At 40.8% G+C, this 18,461-nt stretch overlaps 1 protein-coding gene across 1 annotated transcript in view; it reads left to right on the top strand.

The window, feature by feature from the left end:
* LOC124554111 overlaps positions 1-18,461 on the top strand; it is a 171,749-nt gene that overhangs the window by 119,829 nt on the left and 33,459 nt on the right. Inside the window, exon 7 of the mRNA XM_047128177.1 lies at positions 17,260-17,468. Coding sequence (XP_046984133.1) covers positions 17,260-17,468 — 209 coding nt within the window. The remainder of the gene's footprint in view (positions 1-17,259; positions 17,469-18,461) is intronic.

Here is an 18,461-nt window from a genome sequence, read left to right as displayed (position 1 = left end):
CTTTCCTTCAAAATACAGACTCATAATGCATGTGTTCATGCACATTGATGGCACGAAACCTCCTATGTATGTTTGTAAATGGTGTGGTGAAGTATTTTACAGTAATTTTTGCTTGAAAAAACATTTGAGAATGAGTGAGAATTATCGAGTCCTTACTGCTGGCAATCATGAGAACAGTATCCCCTTAGATAGCGAGATAGAACATCCTCTCACAGAAGACACTGAGCAATCTTCAAATAAGGAAACTTGGAAACCTTCAAAAAAGTCCTGTAATGACACATGTAACGCTCATATACGACATGATTTTGGGAAATCAGGTGGTCATGGAACTTTACCGACAGCTGGTTCCCATGCAGTTCTACTTACAGCAAACACATCCTACAAATGTGATATTTGTGACAAATCGTTTGCTGTATTGGGTTATCTCAAGAGACATTCGGTAATTCACACTGCACAGAAATCTCACAAATGTGATACTTGTGACAAATCTTTTGCTAGGCCAGAATATCTCAAGCAACACTCTTTAATTCATACTGAAAAGAAAACTCACAAATGTGAGATATGTGGCAAATCGTTTCGTAGTGCAGGTTATCTGAAGAATCATGTGTTAATACACAGTACAGAGAGACCACACAAATGTAATATTTGTGGCAAATCTTTTGCTTGGTTACGTTATCTCAAGACACAAATATTATTTCACACTGGAAAGAAATCTCACAGGTGTGATATTTGTGGCAAATCTTTTGCTGTGCTGGGTAATCTCAAGAAACATGTTTTAATTCACACAGGAACGAAGTCTCACAGGTGTGATATTTGTGGCAAATGTTTTACTGAGGTGGGTAACCTCAAAAGACATGCATTAATTCACACTGGAAAGAAATCTCACAGATGTGATATTTGTGGGAAATCTTTTGGTGTGATGGCTACTCTCAAAAGACACACATTAATTCACACTAGAACAGAATCATACAGATGAGGTATTTGTGGCAAATCTTTTGCTGTGTTGTGTACTCTCAAGACACATTCATTACTTCACATCAGGAAGAAGCCACAAAAAAGTGTTACTTTAAGCTATTAGGTTTGTCCAGTTGGTACCCACAAGTTCTATAGAATAATGGATATAGCAGAGAGACATTAAATTGGTGCTGCTTGTGAAATAACATTAAAATATGCCCGAATTTTGAAAAAAGACGCAAAAATGTGTATTATAGAGGATTCATAGATAGTGTGACAATACAAAAATGTATATTGTGAAACATCATGAAATTGTAGTACTAAATTGTACTGAAAAGTGAATCAAATGTGTTTTTGTCATTTACGCTGCTATTTTTTGTATTGGATTAATCCTTCACCTATGTCAGTAATCGGAAGCACCATGCAGTGTTCAGCGTATGGGTAAGGAAGTGTGATGGTTTCCTTCTTATTAGTCGAAAGATAGTCGTCATATAATACATGCAGATCTGCATTATAGATACAGTGACAGCCAAAATATATTTATGGCACATCCTAAATTCAGGCTAGTAAACTAAACTGTGGAGGTAGATAATTGGGACCGATGACTGCAGTTTGCTCTCTTTACTCCTTAAACCAGCCAACCAAAGATGATTGTGGCAATTATTTTATTCATGTATGCTTTGTCAAGAGATATATGTTTTATGTAATTAATAGTATGTGCGATCTGTGTTGTTTTAATACTAATTCTCCATTAATAATAATCTTATAATGACATATATATGCTTGTAAGCCAAAATATTATGAGCACTTGCTTAATAACACGTTGCTCCACTTTTGGAATACAATAAAACAACAATTCTGCATGGCATGAACTTGACCAGTTGTTGACAGGTTTCTGGAAGTATGTTGCACAATATGGTTGTACATAGTTTTCTTACTTCTTGTTCTTACTTCTTGTAAATTTCCATCAGGTGGTTTGTGAGTGCAGACCTATTGCCTGACAGTATTGTAGATGTATTCTATCAGCTTCAGTTCGGATAAATTACGTGGGCGAGACATCACTGTGGAGCGATCATAGTCACTTGACATAGGCAGTTACTCTGCTGTAAGATGCCTTCACCATCTGAGAGCACTTCATGCATGAAAGAATATAATCAGTTACAATAACAGTCATCTACTCTGCAGCTACAATGATGCATTCGTTTGCTAACAGGTGTCCCATGGGGGCCCAAGTGAATGCCTGCATATGGTGCCGTTCACCTAGATGATGGCATATCGAAATGTGACTGCTGACCTGGTGTAACAGGAAATGTCACTCATCCTGGTGGGTGACATTTACATTGACTTACATTCCAGTGTCAATTGTGATTGAAAATTTTGTTTTATCAGTATTGAACATACAGTGGCCATATGTTGTGGAGCCCCATGTTGAACAATGTGCTCTGAATGTTGTGTTGCAAAATGTGTTTGTCTGCACCGTCATTGCTTTTTGTCATTATATATGCCACATATTGCCACCTGTCCATCTTCATAGAGCAGTAAATCTCCTGACCTCTATGTTTTGTTGTGAGGTGGTGTGTTCTTCACCATTTCATCAGGTTGTGGATTTATCAGCCTTCAGCAACTTTCCACAGACGTTTGCAGTGGTAGCGTACTACCATCAGACCAGCTTCACTTTGACACTAGTTCCCAGCTGCCAAGCTGGAACAATTTGCTCCTTGTTAGTCACTTATATCATTAGTGTTACATGTTGGCAACCCATTTCATTGCTAGAATAATTCCTTGTTGATCTGTGGTCTGCTTATATACTCGCACTCTGCTTACAGTGTCTTGTGCTTGCAACATGTGGCATTCAGTCTGCTGGTGGACAGTGTTCATAAACGTTTTGTTCATTCATGCATAATCAAATAAATGAGGGAGTTGGTAAAGTGTGTAGTCTAACAAATTCGTCATCTTTGGTTGCCCTTCACACCAATGCAGAGTAGCTACATTTTCTGTGAAATACTTTTTGGGTTTCACAAAGCTTTGTACATGATTAAGATATAATGTAGACTGTCTTATGCACCAAATCTCTTAATTACATAATCAGCATTTAATACTGTGTAAGCAGTATACAAGATTAAACAGGTAAATGTTTAATGATGCAGTTTGGTTCCAGGTATTGGTATACATAAGAACAAGACTTCAGACAGCTCAGAATGTGATTATTAATTACATGAATTTAATCCAAGTGAATAATATTTATGCTAGTAAATAAATGCTTCAAATGAGCATTCCTTTTTGTTTTTTCTTGTGTTGTTTAAAAATTTTTCACTGTAATTATTTTTATACTTTCTGTAAATAAACATGTAAGCATGATGTTTTTGGAGTTCTGTACTTAACACTTTCGCTGCGGCTGACGCTTATAAGAGTCTGCGCTCACTGTCGTATTACTCAGTCTAGTTGTAGCATCTAAGCTAGCATCAAAGCTTATAAACTTTTTTTTTGTGTGGTCAGTTATCGAACTATATTGTTCGTAATGGCGGTTAATGAACCGACACCTGGACCTTCCAATGTGAAAAGGAGTAGGAAAAGTGTTAAATGGACAGAGGAACAGTTACTTAGTGTACTAGACAACAGTGATTTTCTGTATAGTGAGGACGAGGCATACCACGGAGATGGTCATTTAGAGGCTGCAGAAGAATTTCAGGGTGATGATAGCGTGGAAGCACAGCTTTCGAATTTGTTTCATGGCAGTTCCGAATCTGACGATACGTATCACGACGATTGTGTGGAAATCGACGACAAAAAAGAGCCCGACCTGTCACACGGAGGTAATCCAGGTGAGTCCTGGCATATAGAACCACATAATCTGCGATATCACCTATTTACAAAGGAAGAAGTTTGGCAAATTCGTCCTGCTGGAAATTCTCCTGTGGATTTCTTCAGATTATTGCTAACAGACGAAAAGCTGCAACTTGTAGTTGGGACGATAACGCAGTCAACACATTGCTGAGCGAAAATACAAAAGAGGGAACTATCATAAATGGAAATCTCTAAGTATAGGCAAATTACTAGTTTTCCTGGGTCTTTCGTTACCAACGTTAAATGTCGGCGATTGCAAGACTACTGGAAGGAATAACTGCTGTTTGAGAATAGAGTAATAGTGATAAGTATAAGCAGAGACTGGTATCTGATCATATTACGATCTCTGCATTTTGCAAAAGATCCACTTCCAGGAAACCCGAAACCAGACGATCGTTTATATAAGATACGACCTACATTGGATTATTTTAACACGGGAAGAGATTTATTAATAGATGAATCAATGATTCTTTGGAGGGGAAGATTGTCATTTAGACAATACATAAAAAGCAAATGTAATAAATATGGCATTGAGATGTACATGCTCAACAATCCAGACGGTTTCAGAAATAAGTGTGCTGTGTACACGGGAAGTAGCGGAGATTTGGGGGGGGGGGGGGGGGAGGGGGGGGGGGGAAGGTCACGCTGAAAAGGTAGTTTTGCATTTGATGGCAGAAAAGCTGCATGTTGGTCATCACATTTACTTGGATAATTATTATAACAGTGTTCATTTAGCTACAACTCTGTTGAACCTAAAAACAGTTTCCATTGGTACTTTGAAATTAAACAGGAAATACACCCCTGAAGACATTGTATCGGCAAAAGTTGGGAGAGGAGAGACAATTGCGCAGTATTCTAATGGAGTTATGATTGGAAAATGGAAGGATCGACGAGAGGTTTCCTTTATTTCCACAGAACATCTAAATGTTATGGAGCAAGTGATGAATGTGCACCAGCAAATAGTCACGAAACCTCTGCCTATTATTAGGCACAATGCGTGTATGTCAAGGACTGATAAAAAAGATCAGATGTTATTGTATTATTTATGTGAACGAAAGACTATCCTCTGGCCGAAAAACTATTCTTTCATGTCATTGACATGCTAGTTTTCGATTTTCTATATCTGTGCACAAGTATCAGGAAATAAAATTACGTGGTATGGTTACAGACTGAACATTATAAAGGCCTTCCTTCCACCAATGGACGTTCCGCGAAGTGTGAGCAAGAAACATCACAAAAAAACACGTTGTGCAAAAGCAGGAAGTTACTGCAGGGAAGAGGCAAGTTATGAGGAAACGGTGTGAGAAGTGCGCGGAACAAGGCAAGCGCACTGATACAACATACGAGTGTACAACCTGCCCAGACAAACCTGGATACTGCTTGAACTGCTGTATAATTTCCCATAAGCACCAAAAACGCCATAATATCGCGGAAATGCCGATTATCAAAGACAACTTCTTTTATTTCTTTTGACATTTCATGGTTTCTTTTTATGATGTGAAAGGTTAGAACTTTTTTTCGCGAGTACTCAGAAATGAGGTTTTCTTTTGTGTTAAGTCGACTTATTTCTTATTGCGTTGTAAAGCGTTCACTTCAGTTTTTTGCGAAATAATTTGTTGTGCTAAATAATTTGTTGTGCTAAATTTGTTTTAATAGCACCACAGTTGAAGTGATGGGGGACACGAGAGAAGCCTCTACATAGGGTGTGTTTCGCTTACTAATTTCCACATTTCCTGGCATCCCCTGGGCGTCTGTGATAAACGTAGATGGCTAATTCTCTCATACAAGGAGCAAACATGCTACTAAATTGACGACCTCTATCAGAATCAATCTTAAAAATGCGCATTTGAAGTAAATGTAATTTCAAATGAATCCAATTTCCTTTTTCCTTTTTTTTCCTTCTTAAGAATTTGCGTTTTGGAATCCAAATCTTTCCTGAATGCAGTGGATTTGTTGCTTGGTTGAATTGTATTTTTTTTTGTTACATTACCGACAAATCACGAACATTTGAGTGACGCCTCTGACCCCTATAGGTGTCAGACAGCAGACTGACTTTAAAACATGTCCAAAATACAATCGAAGCTCATTTCAAGTAATGCATCTAAGGTGTCATCATTAAGTCAGTAGAGAACATGATCCTGCAGATCTTACAAGATCGTGACGTCAGCCTGTGGCTCAGGGGTGCTTAGGAGCGTCGGCTCCGAGAGGTACCTGCCGTTTCAGAGTCTTACTGGCCCACACTCGAGCGTTACCGGCCCGCACTCACACGTTGCTGGGCCGCGCTGGAGAGTTGCGCGCCTCCACCGATGCCGCAGCGAAAGTGTTACGCTTTGTTTTTAAATTCAGAATGATTATTTTTGTTTTTCATATCCTATGTATTTGTCATTAGTGAAAATGGTTTGGTGTATTTCATCATACGTGTAACAACTTGAGATAGTTATCATTAAGTGATTGGTAGTGTTCAGATTTACAGGGTGTTTCAAAAATGACCGGTATATTTGAAACGGCAATAAAAACTAAACGAGCAGCGATAGAAATACACCATTTGTTGCAATATGCTTGGGACAACAGTACATTTTCAGGCAGACAAACTTTCGAAATTACAGTAGTTACAATTTTCAACAACAGATGGCGCTGCGGTCTGGGAAACTCTATAGTACGATATTTTCCACATATCCACCATGCGTAGCAATAATATGGCGTAGTCTCTGAATGAAATTACCCGAAACCTTTGACAACGTGTCTGGCGGAATGGCTTCACATGCAGATGAGATGTACTGCTTCAGCTGTTCAATTGTTTCTGGATTCTGGCGGTACACCTGGTCTTTCAAGTGTCCCCACAGAAAGAAGTCACAGGGGTTCATGTCTGGCGAATTGGGAGGCCAATCCACGCCGCATCCCGTATGTTTCGGATAGCCCAAAGCAATCACACGATCATCGAAATATTCATTCAGGAAATTAAAGACGTCGGCCGTGCGATGTGGCCGGGCACCATCTTGCATAAACCACGAGGTGTTCGCAGTGTCGTCTAAGGCAGTTTGTACCACCACAAATTCACGAAGAATGTCCAGATAGCGTGATGCAGTAATCGTTTCGGATCTGAAAAATGGGCCAATGATTCCTTTGGAAGAAATGGCGGCCCAGACCAGTACTTTTTGAGGATGCAGGGACGATGGGACTGCAACATGGGGCTTTTCGGTTCCTCATATGTGCCAGTTCTGTTTATTGATGAAGCCGTCCAGGTAAAAATAAGCTTCGTCAGTAAACCAAATGCTGCCCACGTGCATATCGCCGTCATCAATCCTGTGCACTATATCATTAGCGAATGTCTCTCATGCAGCAATGGTAGCGGCACTGATGGGTTGCCGCGTTTGAATTTTGTATGGATAGAGGTGTAAACTCTGGCGCATGAGATGATACGTGGACGTTGGCGTCATTTGGACTGCAGCTGCAACACGGCGAACGGAAACCCGAGGCCGCTGTTGGATCACCTGCTGCACTAGCTGTGCGTTGCCCTCTGTGGGTGCCGTACGCGGTCGCCCTACCTTTCCAGCACGTTCATCCGTCACGTTCCCAGTCCATTGAAATTTTTCAAACAGATCCTTTATTGTATCGCTTTTCGGTCCTTTGGTTACATTAAACCTCCGTTGAAAACTTCGTCTTGTTGCAACAACACTGTATTCTAGGCGGTGGAATTCGAACACCAGAAAAATCCTCTGTTCTGAGGAATAAACCATGTTGTCTACAGCACACTTGCACGTTGTGAACAGCACACGCTTACAGCAGAAAGACGACGTACAGAATGGCGCACCCACAGACTGCGTTGTCTTCTATATCTTTCACATCACTTGCAGCGCCCGTTGTCTTCTATATCTTTCACATGACTTGCAGCGCCATCTGTTGTTGAAAATTGTAACTACTGTAATTTCGAAAGTTTGTCCACCTGAAAATGTACTGTTGTCCCAAGCATATTGCAAGAAACGGTGTATTTCTATCGCTGCTCGTTTAGTTTTTATTGCCGTTTCAAATATACCGGTCATTTTTGAAACACCCTGTATCTGTGACACTTGGTAGTTAAGTGATTGTGTTTTATCCCGTCTTTCTCTTGGTAGGACATCCACAACTGCTGTGTAGATTAGTCGTAATTGGTAACACCACATACATTTGTATTCAATTTTATTTTTCAATAAAAGGAAAGCACAATAAGGTTTAAGGATAACAGGCCCTTCTTCAGTTGCAACTGAAAATGTCCTACTAGATGTGGTGACTATACATTATGAATGTGCAAGAAAAACAGTGAAATTTGTAGTAACATAAAAAAGGCACCACAGTAAGTACTGAATATTCATCTGTGTTAGTTAAAGATTGGTAGTATAGTGTTTATCTGGTATGTGGAGTGTAAACAGAAAATGTACATCATATTTTGTGGTTGTGTCGAAAACCATTCAAAGAATTTGATTTGCGGAAACAAAATAGTTACTCATAAATTCATGAGTGTATCTGCACCTAATGAAATCATAAACGAAATCCATGCTAACTGATGAACAACTCATTGTATAATAACTGTCACGGACAAGAGAGTTTAGGATGTGGGATCCAGAAATGCATCAAAATGGAGCATATTCTTTAAAAGAGAACGAGGGATTGTTTTTCAAGACAACTGACTGGTGTTTACGTTTGTAATCGACCTGGCTGGGAGGCCACTAACACACTGAGAGGCATACTGCCTGAGAGAGGGATGGAAGGCATGTCACATAAGTTTGAAACCTGGTAACCAAGAGCAAGTCAGATTGGTTCCAGTTTTGCTGTGGGGACCCATGTGACTATTTACAGCTGTCTGCAGTAACACTATATAATTGTTTTATTAAATTTTGATTCATATGCATCTCAGTAAAACTATTAGGTCTACAACTTTGCTTCCGCCGTTTTCCAATAGACGGCAGTGGAAAGAAGTGGTGCAAATCGTTCGCCATAAGTGTCATACAGTAAACGTAGGCATTTGAGAACATAACGCCACAAAATATCAGTCGATTTTTGATTGCATCATAACGTTATTCTCGACTGAAAACGTCAACTTATAAGCCCAATTCTCGTCATCTGCGGGAGCTTTTAATTTCTGCTTTGATTTGAAGATATCTGCGGCTGAGTCTCATAAAAAGCTGGGTAAGACCTATGATGAGACGCCTGTTAGTGACAGAACTTCGCAGAAAATCGTTTCCATGCTTCAAGAATGGTTATTTTGACACTGAAGAGCAGCACGGTTGTGAACGAGAGAACGGTTTAGATGCTAATGCAACCATCGGGAAAAATCACAGGAGATCGTTATCGAAAGCAATTGATGTGTTTGAGCCGAGCACTGAAAAACAAACGGCCACGCTACAGCGATAGACATGAAAAAATGATTTTGCTGCATGACAGTGCACGACCGCATGTCGAAAATCCCGTCAAAACATACTTGCAAACGTTTAAATGGGAAGCTATACCCCACCTGCTGTATTCTCCAGATATTCCTTCCTCTGAATGCCACATTTCTCGATCTATGACACACGATCTAGCTGACTAGCACTTGCGGTCATATGAGCAAGTGCAAAATTGGATCGATTCATGGCTCCCCTCAAAAGATGCCCAGTTTATACACTGTGGGATTCGTATGCTGCCCTAAAGCTAGGAGAAAGCAGTGGCCAACGATGGCCAATACTTTGAATCGTAAATTTTTTTGTACGTTTTTCACAATAAAGCCTCGAACTTCGACCAAAAACGGCAGAAGCAAAGTTGTAGACCTAGTAATATTGATTGTTAAATCCTAAGTCATTGGTTTGATCCTTAACGGAGTAGAATATAATGCTCTTTAATATTACAAAATTATACAGCAAAAACAAACTGATGTATGCCAGCATCTCATCTCCTAATGCTTAGTCATAAGGAAGAGCCATGACTGAATTGCACCAGGTTCTAAATTGCCAGTAAATATGATAATGACAACAGCTGCTGTTCAAGCATAGCTGCGTTTGGTGATTTGAATAGTTCATAGTTTCCTTGATTGCACATGGTTCATTTAACGATTCTGAGGACAGCTACAGTTACTGGACGAGAGACGACACTGAGGACAACCACTCCATGCAGGTATTCCAGCTTATTCCATTCAGTGATGTGTGGAATGGAGTTTTCAAAAATGGTTCAAATGGCTCTGAGCACTATGGGACTCAACTGCTGAGGTCATTAGTCCCCTAGAACTTAGAACTAGTTAAACCTAACTAACCTAAGGACATCACAAACATCCATGCCCGAGGCAGGATTCGAACCTGCGACCGTAGCGGTCTTGCGGTTCCAGACTGCAGCGCCTTTAACCGCATGGCCACTTCGGCCGGCGAATGGAGTTTTCAAAAGGGTAACTTGCCATATTCCCAAGCTAATAATTCATCAATGGATTGCAGAAGACGAGTGTCCAATTTATTTGATTGTGTGGGTAAGCTGTCAATTGGGGCCAGCACAAAAGGTGTCTGAGGAAAATATAGCAGAAAAGGTTAAAAGCTATTTTGTTGTAAGCTAAGTGATCAGATAGCGTAATGGTGGGTATGATACATCATAATGAGAACTGTTTAATTAAAGTCCACCATCAGAGAAACCCAATTAGTTTGTGACATAAATGCATGGTCATAACAAAGAACAGATTCTGCAATTGGCTGCGTGAAAGCAAGGGAATGCTTTAGTTTCACAATTCGCAACACTACTGCAGAGTAATAAGGTAGGACAATGAAATAATTAGTGGAATGCGCAGTTGAAACTTGAGCTACATGACAGATCCTGTCGGGCACGCAGTTTTAATCTGCCAGGAAGTTTCTTATCAGCGCACACTCCGCTGCAGAGTGAAAATCTCATTCTGGAAAGGATATCCTGATTGTTAGCAAGGATCATCAAACAGCACTAATTAAATTAAACGAGAAGAACAATTGGCAGAACATGACAAAATCAAGTGACAAAGAGAAATACAGAAATAGGAAAAGAGATGACACCATGCACTACCGTTACTGCAGCTTACATATAATCATAAATGGATGTAAAAGGAACGACAGGGGTTTGTTGCTAGATGAATCCAACGTTTTTCGTCATTTCATCAGCATGTCAAGTTGTAAGAATCCTACGAGTGGTACGAATTGAAGTGAGTGTGCTACTGCTATACATGATTTGTGCTGTGAAGTTATATATATATTTATTCTGCTGCTATAAGAGTACGTAACAGCAATGTGAAACTGAGCAGAAATTCCCATAAATAAGTGAGTTTAGAAAATGCCTTAAAAGAGTCAAAAAATTTACAGTTTTGCTCAGTGATGCAGTTCTAGCAAGCAGCACATTAATTTTGTATGTGTATTAAACACATTGTGTCCAGCTGTATAACTGTTTATAGTGTACTACGTGTGACTGCAAAATGCTGTACGTATCAGTGGAAATGAAAGGGACTGAGAAGCAACCTGTATCAGTAGTGTCTGCATATTGACAGATGGGGAAGCACACAGCAATTGAACAGATTACATAAAGCATGGTAAATTTTCCCATGAACAGAATGGTCAACATCAGACGAGTTTGCATTAACATAATCAAAATAACAGTACCTGACTGGCGGGTAAAACACATTACTGGAGGGAAAAGTGCACAAAATTATGGGCTGGTGAGTGTATGAACACAACTGATAACATTGGTGGTGGACAAATTGGAAAAATATATCATTATTCATATTTTTCCTGAAGAAGAAGGCGATGTTGCAATTGATGCAGTGCAGGTGTATCAGCTGGAAACTGTTTCATAAAACTGATACTGTACTGCTGAGTGCCACATTCGATTCAGTGTAGATAATGTCTGAGGTCCCGTTTTGCACAACAAATGACAGGCAATGAGTAGTGTAGGACAAGGAGGCTCCAGTATTATTATAAAAACATCCTGAACAGACAGATACTCACGGGCAGATCAGTGTTCATAGTTTAAACAATGTGGAACATTATTGGCTGTATACACATAGTGTTCAAGGCAGTGTCAGTGGTAGGTGAAACAGAATGAGTCAAAATACACTACAACCCTAATTGAGGCACTGTAGTTCTCCATCTGCAAGTGAGGCATGTATGTTTTTCTATGACAGCAAGACGAAAGATGGTAGAAAAACCATAGTACGAAGATGACTCAGAAGTGAGTGCTATGACCAGATTGGTCATGTGAACTAGAGGAATGACAGTTGTTGGCACTGAGTTCTTCCAAGGCTGCTAGTAACATATCTAGTAATGTAAGATGCAAGTTACTCACTTGGAACTGGAAGTAATTCGACTTATTTTGTTATTTTTTAAATTCATTTTTAGTTTTCAAATGTTCTCTTTTATTTCTGCATGGTTGCTGTTAACATGATTTACTACTACATGCATGATTCACATTCAGCGTAACCTACGAACAGATCAATTCCGTAACCTACCAATAATAAAAATGTGACTAATCTCTCAATAAAATTGGGGCTCGCTTATAACCTTTCGGTAATTGACTGTGAATCTAAACTGGTAAATTTGGACGACAGAAGTGTTGCGTCATGGCCCTGAAACTTCATTCTGAATAAACTGAAAAATCTTACCTCAATGAAGTCGCCGGATAACGCGTATATATCTGCCCCTATAAAAAATTTTTCTGGCACAGCCCAGTGCAATGTTGGCCGATAGATTTGTCATGTATAAAAAGAAACAACTAATTTTTCTTTACAATAATCGGGATGAGCATGGATTGGAGAAATTAGTAAATTCTTTAAATTGAGGTGAATAATTGTCAAAAGTTAATTTTTATAAGAAAGATTGTTATTAAGAGATTTCTTTTTAAAAACATTACATGGGACTTGATATAACAATACTACATATGCGCGAGGCTGCTTTTACTTTATACTACAACGCTCAGGCACTGCCATCGCTCCCCACGACTGGCCCAGCCAACTCCATACACACGACCGCAAGCTACTACTTACTCCTACTGCCACACAGTTCCTACTGCACCAACACTGCTCTCTCGTCTGAGATTCTCTTATACCTTACATATCGCAGGCAGCGCGTGAGCAATCCATCTAAATAAAATCTGCTCGAGTGCACTAGCAACAAATTCCTTAGTCATGGACCTCTTACACAGTGGCTAAAGTGACTGCAGAACTCAATAGCCATCTTCGAGACCCTGTATCTATCGACACTGTCTGACGAGAACTCCATAAAGCGAATATTCGTGGACCAGCTGCTCTACCGAAAACATTAGTGACGACAAACAACGCAAAGAAGCGCAAAACACGGTGTCAGGAGCATAAATCCCGGACGGCTGATCACTGGAAACGTGTCATATGGTCCGACGAGTCAACGTTCTCGTTATTTCCTACAATGGGCCACGTTTATGTCTGGAGGACGCCAAAAGGAGCCTACAATCCTGATTGCTTGATTCCAGTGGTTAAGCATGGAGGCGGAAGTGTGATGTTGTGGGCACCCATATCATGATATTCTGCTGGTCCCATCATTGCTCTCGAATACCGTGTTACAGCCAACTATTATGTGAACATTTTAGGTGATCAGGTGCACTCCATGATTCAGTGTTGTTCCCCAACAGTGATGCCATGTTTCAGGACCATTATGCATCCATTCACACAGCCAGGACACTACAGTAGTCGTATGAGGAACATGCAGCTGAACTGCAGTGTCTTCCCTGGCTAGCACAGTCCCCAGACTTGAACGTTGTCGAACCCTTGTGGGTTCTGATTGAAAAGTGGCATAACATTCCACTGAAGACTATACAATCGTTATATGTCAGTATTCCAAGAAGAATCATAGCTGTATTACGGGCGAATGAGCAGCCCACACTTTGTTAATAAACCATCCTTAAGTAAGTACAGGTCTCCACGTTATTTTACCTATCCCCTGTATTTTATACTGGAAGTACTGAGAGAACATGCTCAGGTTCGCATGAGTAAAGCGAGTAGGAGAATATACTTCAACCAATAATGTTCTGAACGTCAGTAATAGGGTGACGGATGTTGCTCAAAACAAAGAACTTTCCCCGATTTCGTACGAAAAGAGCTAGTGGAGCTTCTCACAACCGGAAAACATTGGAGTAGCATTCTCGAGCTGAGTAAGTTCTGTTTAGGTTAAGTTTTACTGACTTTTTGGCCGTAACAGCAGAATTCATGTTGCTTGGAAGGTAAATAAAGATATATGTAGCTCAACGAAATGCTGAAGAGAGAAAGTGTAGAAGTTTATACAGGTTTCGCAACAAGAACATTATTTCCTGGGCGAACTTCCTTCTAGAAAATCGCAAGAGAAGAGGGGGCGACCTTTCAGACGAAGTGAAAATCAAAACATATTTTTTCCTATTTAGTAGACCCATGTTTTCAGACTGATGTACGAGAAGATTTAGGTGTAGGGCTACAGCAGACAACCGTATCACTGACATTTCCAGATGTTCATCGTAATGCCTTCCCACAGCATAAGTCTTATATTTTGTTATGTTAGAAATAAGTAGGAGGATCAGAAAAATCAGTAACTGGTTCATTACAAACATAGGGATCTGTTTCTCGTAACGCACTGCATGGGCGACTGCTTATGTAATTAGCATGCAAGCAGACCATTGCGCACAGTAATTAACCAAAATTATCGCGTGTTAGAAAACGCTGACGGAGTTCCGGTTTGGAGTAGATAAAATGTCATGTAATCTTAATATTTCGTTCGCGTAATGTGTTCACCTAATTTCAGTAATAGAAAAGATTTCCGCATGTTGAAAATTCGGTAATATCAATTTGCTGTCGTACATAAAATGTGTAAAATTGAGTGCAAATCTTCCAGAACAAACTGATGCCAGTTCCATATATGTACACCGAATAGCTTGCCTGTTTGAGCGAGCCGAATGAAATGTAACATTACGCGCTATCTGTTCCGGACGCGTCAGACGTCACACACCGAGAACTCAATAAGGTGAGTGGGGACGGGAGTGGGGGGGGGGGGGGGGGGACGCAGAGTGAAGGGGGTGGTGGTAAACTCCTATGGGACCAAACTGCTGAGATCATCGGTCCCTAAGCTTACACACTACTTAATCTAACTTAAACTAACTTAGGCTAAGGACAACACCCACACACCCTTGCCTGGGGGAGCACTCGAACCTCCGACGGGAGGAGCCGCGCGAACCGTGGCGAGGCGCCTCAGACCGCGTGGCTACCCGACGCGGCGCAGTGAGAAGGAACAACCTCATCAGAGTATATGGTTTCGAATTTTTTACTCATACGAACTTGCTCGGAGAATGTTCTTTTCTTCTGAGAACCCTCTCCAGAGAAACACCTCTTGTTTATTCATACGACCCAGTGTGTTTATTGTCTGTTGGGTGTCCGTACAAAGTAGAAAACCAGAGATGCTTCAGGGGGCACACAGCTCCAATGGCCGTGGTGGAGCTTTGATACCGCGCTTCTAGTTTGGGTAGCGTATGATTCTGTGTATCTTCTATAGTTCACATATCACCATTTACAATGGATCATCTCTAAATTCCGCCAGTCCACTTAATTACGGGAGTCGCATGACATCGTTACTAATGGCTTCAGCACTACAAGCCAAAACCGTGGATCGCCCATTGACCCCTACATCTGTACGCAAATTGACGACAATGTCTTCCATGATAGTAGTTTGCCTCGCCTGTCGAAACTCCAGCTCCTTGTGTGTGGCGAGTATTTACTGCGTCTTCTGTTGATTTGCCTCTTTGTGTGCCAATGCACGCGACCCTAAACTGAATATGGTAGTCAGTATTGTATCGTTCCTGCTGTGTGGTACACTGGAAAATTCTCCAGAAGTTTCGAGGCTTTCATTACACTTTGTTTTAGTGGAGATTGTACGTTCACCTTCTTCCTGCACTTAAATCCGTTCTTTCGTTGCCTTATGGAGTAATAATGATTCAGACCATTGTCAGTATGCACTACTTCCTCCATGTGTGGTGTGCAGATGATGAACTTCATCACTGCATGGATTCTGAGTCCCAGCTTGTTAGTGCAGTAGGTGTGGTACTGTACCTCCAAGCAGAACAGCGTGCTGGTGTACGTAGCGTGGAAATGATTTGCGAGCCTTAGCAGCATGGCACCACATGTCTTGGGAGGGACTGCTTTCCGGTGAAACTGGGGACCCAGACATCACACGGAACTTATTATCATGCAGCTTCATGCTTTAATTGACAATGTTGTTCTCAAGTAACAGTGATAACCCAGGACCATGCTACAAGGAGTACAGGTTTTTCTGCTTTGTATGCAAACTTTCCATCCTTAATGGGGCTATAAGGAATGTAGTCGCAGCTTATTTAGGAAAAAAAGTCTCATACACCAAGATCGAATGTGTACCTGATACACACGCTTCGAAACGATGTACAGAACACTGAATTTAGGACCACGTTTTACGGCCAACGGTTGCCGTATGATAACTCGCTCTGTCAAAAGAGACACCAATCACTCACGAAGTGGGACGCAGCGAATAGTTCGGATCCAAGTAAACAAACTTTTGTATGCAATAGTGGTGCTTTATTTTGTCGAGTCACGTCAGAAAACATGTACTTCTACACGTCAAGCTGCACGTAGATCAGACATAGCAGTGTGAGACGCTCGACTACACACTTTCGGACGTAAGCAGAAACATTATAAAAATGCCACAACTCGTACTGGTTTCAATGAGTAAAACAAAACACGTATTGTGAAATAAACACACACTTTTGGTAGTTGAAAAGATGGATTTGAAATACCTTAAATCATCATGTCGTGCTGTCCTTAAGCGTTGGATTAGCTGAAAGGGACTGGAGAAGTGGAATACATGCGAAATTTTTCTTTAAAGGAAAGACGTACGCTACAGCAGCGCTTTGGTTCTGCTGTTTAATGTGTTTAATTTACATCGAAAACCAATTCACGTGATATAACAGCACAGAACGGGGCGAATGTTCTGCAATAAATAGTTAAAATCAGTATATCACTCAAATGCTCTGGAATCTAAAGCTGAAATGTCGAAATGCTGGAATACTAAAAAACCAATGGGTTAGAGATTGCTTGCTGTGTTTCTATGCTTCCTTTAAGGAATGCAAAAGTTCCAGGTGTGGATTCCAGTGCCGGCCAGTGTGACCGAGCGGTTCTAGGAACTTCAGTCTGGAACCGCGCGACCGCTACGGTCGCAATTTCGAATCCTGCCTCGGGCATGGATGTGTGATGTCCTTAGGTTAGTTAGGTTTAAGTAGTTCTAAGTCTAGGTGACTGATGACTTCAGATGTTAGGTCCCATAGTGCTCAGAGCCATTTGAACCATATGAGTGCCAGTCTGCTACACAGTTTTAATCTGCCAGGAAGTTTCTAGTCCACTGCTGAGTGAAAATTCAGTCTGGATGCTTTTACGTTCTTGCATACGCTGTACATGCTTGGTTTTTAACTTTTAACCTCGCGGCTTTTGCGTTACAGGCGACCGCTGTTGGGTGAACGCCTACTGCGCTATCAGCCGTGGAACCTCTCCTTTCCCGACGACTTCAGTGCGCTGTGCGATGAGCGGCAGCCAGAGCTGTCGCAGGTGTTCAGCCTAGCTGCCTCACTGTACGCCGCCTATCGCGTCTACTGGTACGCTGCAGCTGAGTACATCGATTTATTATACGAAGATGAATTCAAGACTGTAGGTAAGTTTAATACCGGGACCCGTCCACTTCACGGTTATGCGCTGAAGACTGTCCAATTATTTGAGGAATGAGGTTCAAATACCCTTCTGAATATCTAGTTTTAGATCTTACGTTATTATACTTGCTACCCAAGATAATCACTGGTGCTCTTTCAAAAGTCAGTTTTTCGACTGCTTGGCAACTCTCCATCTGGACCTGTTAAAACCTAACTACACTATTTAGATGTATTGTTGACTCTTTTATTATAAGGGAGTAAAAAAAACTACATACACAAAATTTTAGAGTGTTTAGAGAAGATAAAAAAAAAAACAATTTGTATGTGACACAAATTTCACAGGTGCACCCTCTACCTGCTAGTGGTCCGTGAAGGTTCCTACGCTAGTGATGTACAGAGACTGTGTGATGTTTTAGAGACATTACTCAAGTGCCAGCTGGGTGCTAATGATTGCATAACACACTCGAAACATGTGGGTGTTCCACAAATAATGGTTGTAGCCTCAGCCTAACAGGCAACCGGCTCACCTGGGGTGTCTGCCAGTGCCTGGTACACCGAACAACTCGTCTCCCTCCAGCAGGAGCCCCGCAACATCTCTAAAAAAAATGCCAATCCAACAGCACTTTGAACACCGTCTCTGAACATCAGTCGAGGTAAGACCTTCATACATCTGCGACATTTGCTTCGTATACAAAAGTGTCCCTTTTTATCTTCTATAAACACTCTAAAATTCTGTACATGTAGTTTTTATCAGACCCAGTCTAAGGCTTGTTTTAAAAATGGCGATTGGAATCTGTAACACAATGGATACAGACAATCAAATTTTTTGTCAATACTGTAACTGGTGTAATGTTCTAAATTTCTCATGTATGGTAATGGTATGATACTGTTCGTATTTACTAATTTTCTTTGACGAATAATATTTCGATATGTAATTGAACAGTTAATTGGACAAGAAATAGTGTTAATATGTTCTTATGTATGTTAATATTAGGATG

Source organism: Schistocerca americana, chromosome 11 (genome assembly GCF_021461395.2).
Source record: "Schistocerca americana isolate TAMUIC-IGC-003095 chromosome 11, iqSchAmer2.1, whole genome shotgun sequence".
Classification (NCBI taxonomy): Eukaryota; Metazoa; Arthropoda; class Insecta; order Orthoptera; family Acrididae; genus Schistocerca; species Schistocerca americana.
Note: the sequence above shows the minus strand (reverse complement) of the source record. Positions and strands in the feature narration are given on the sequence as shown.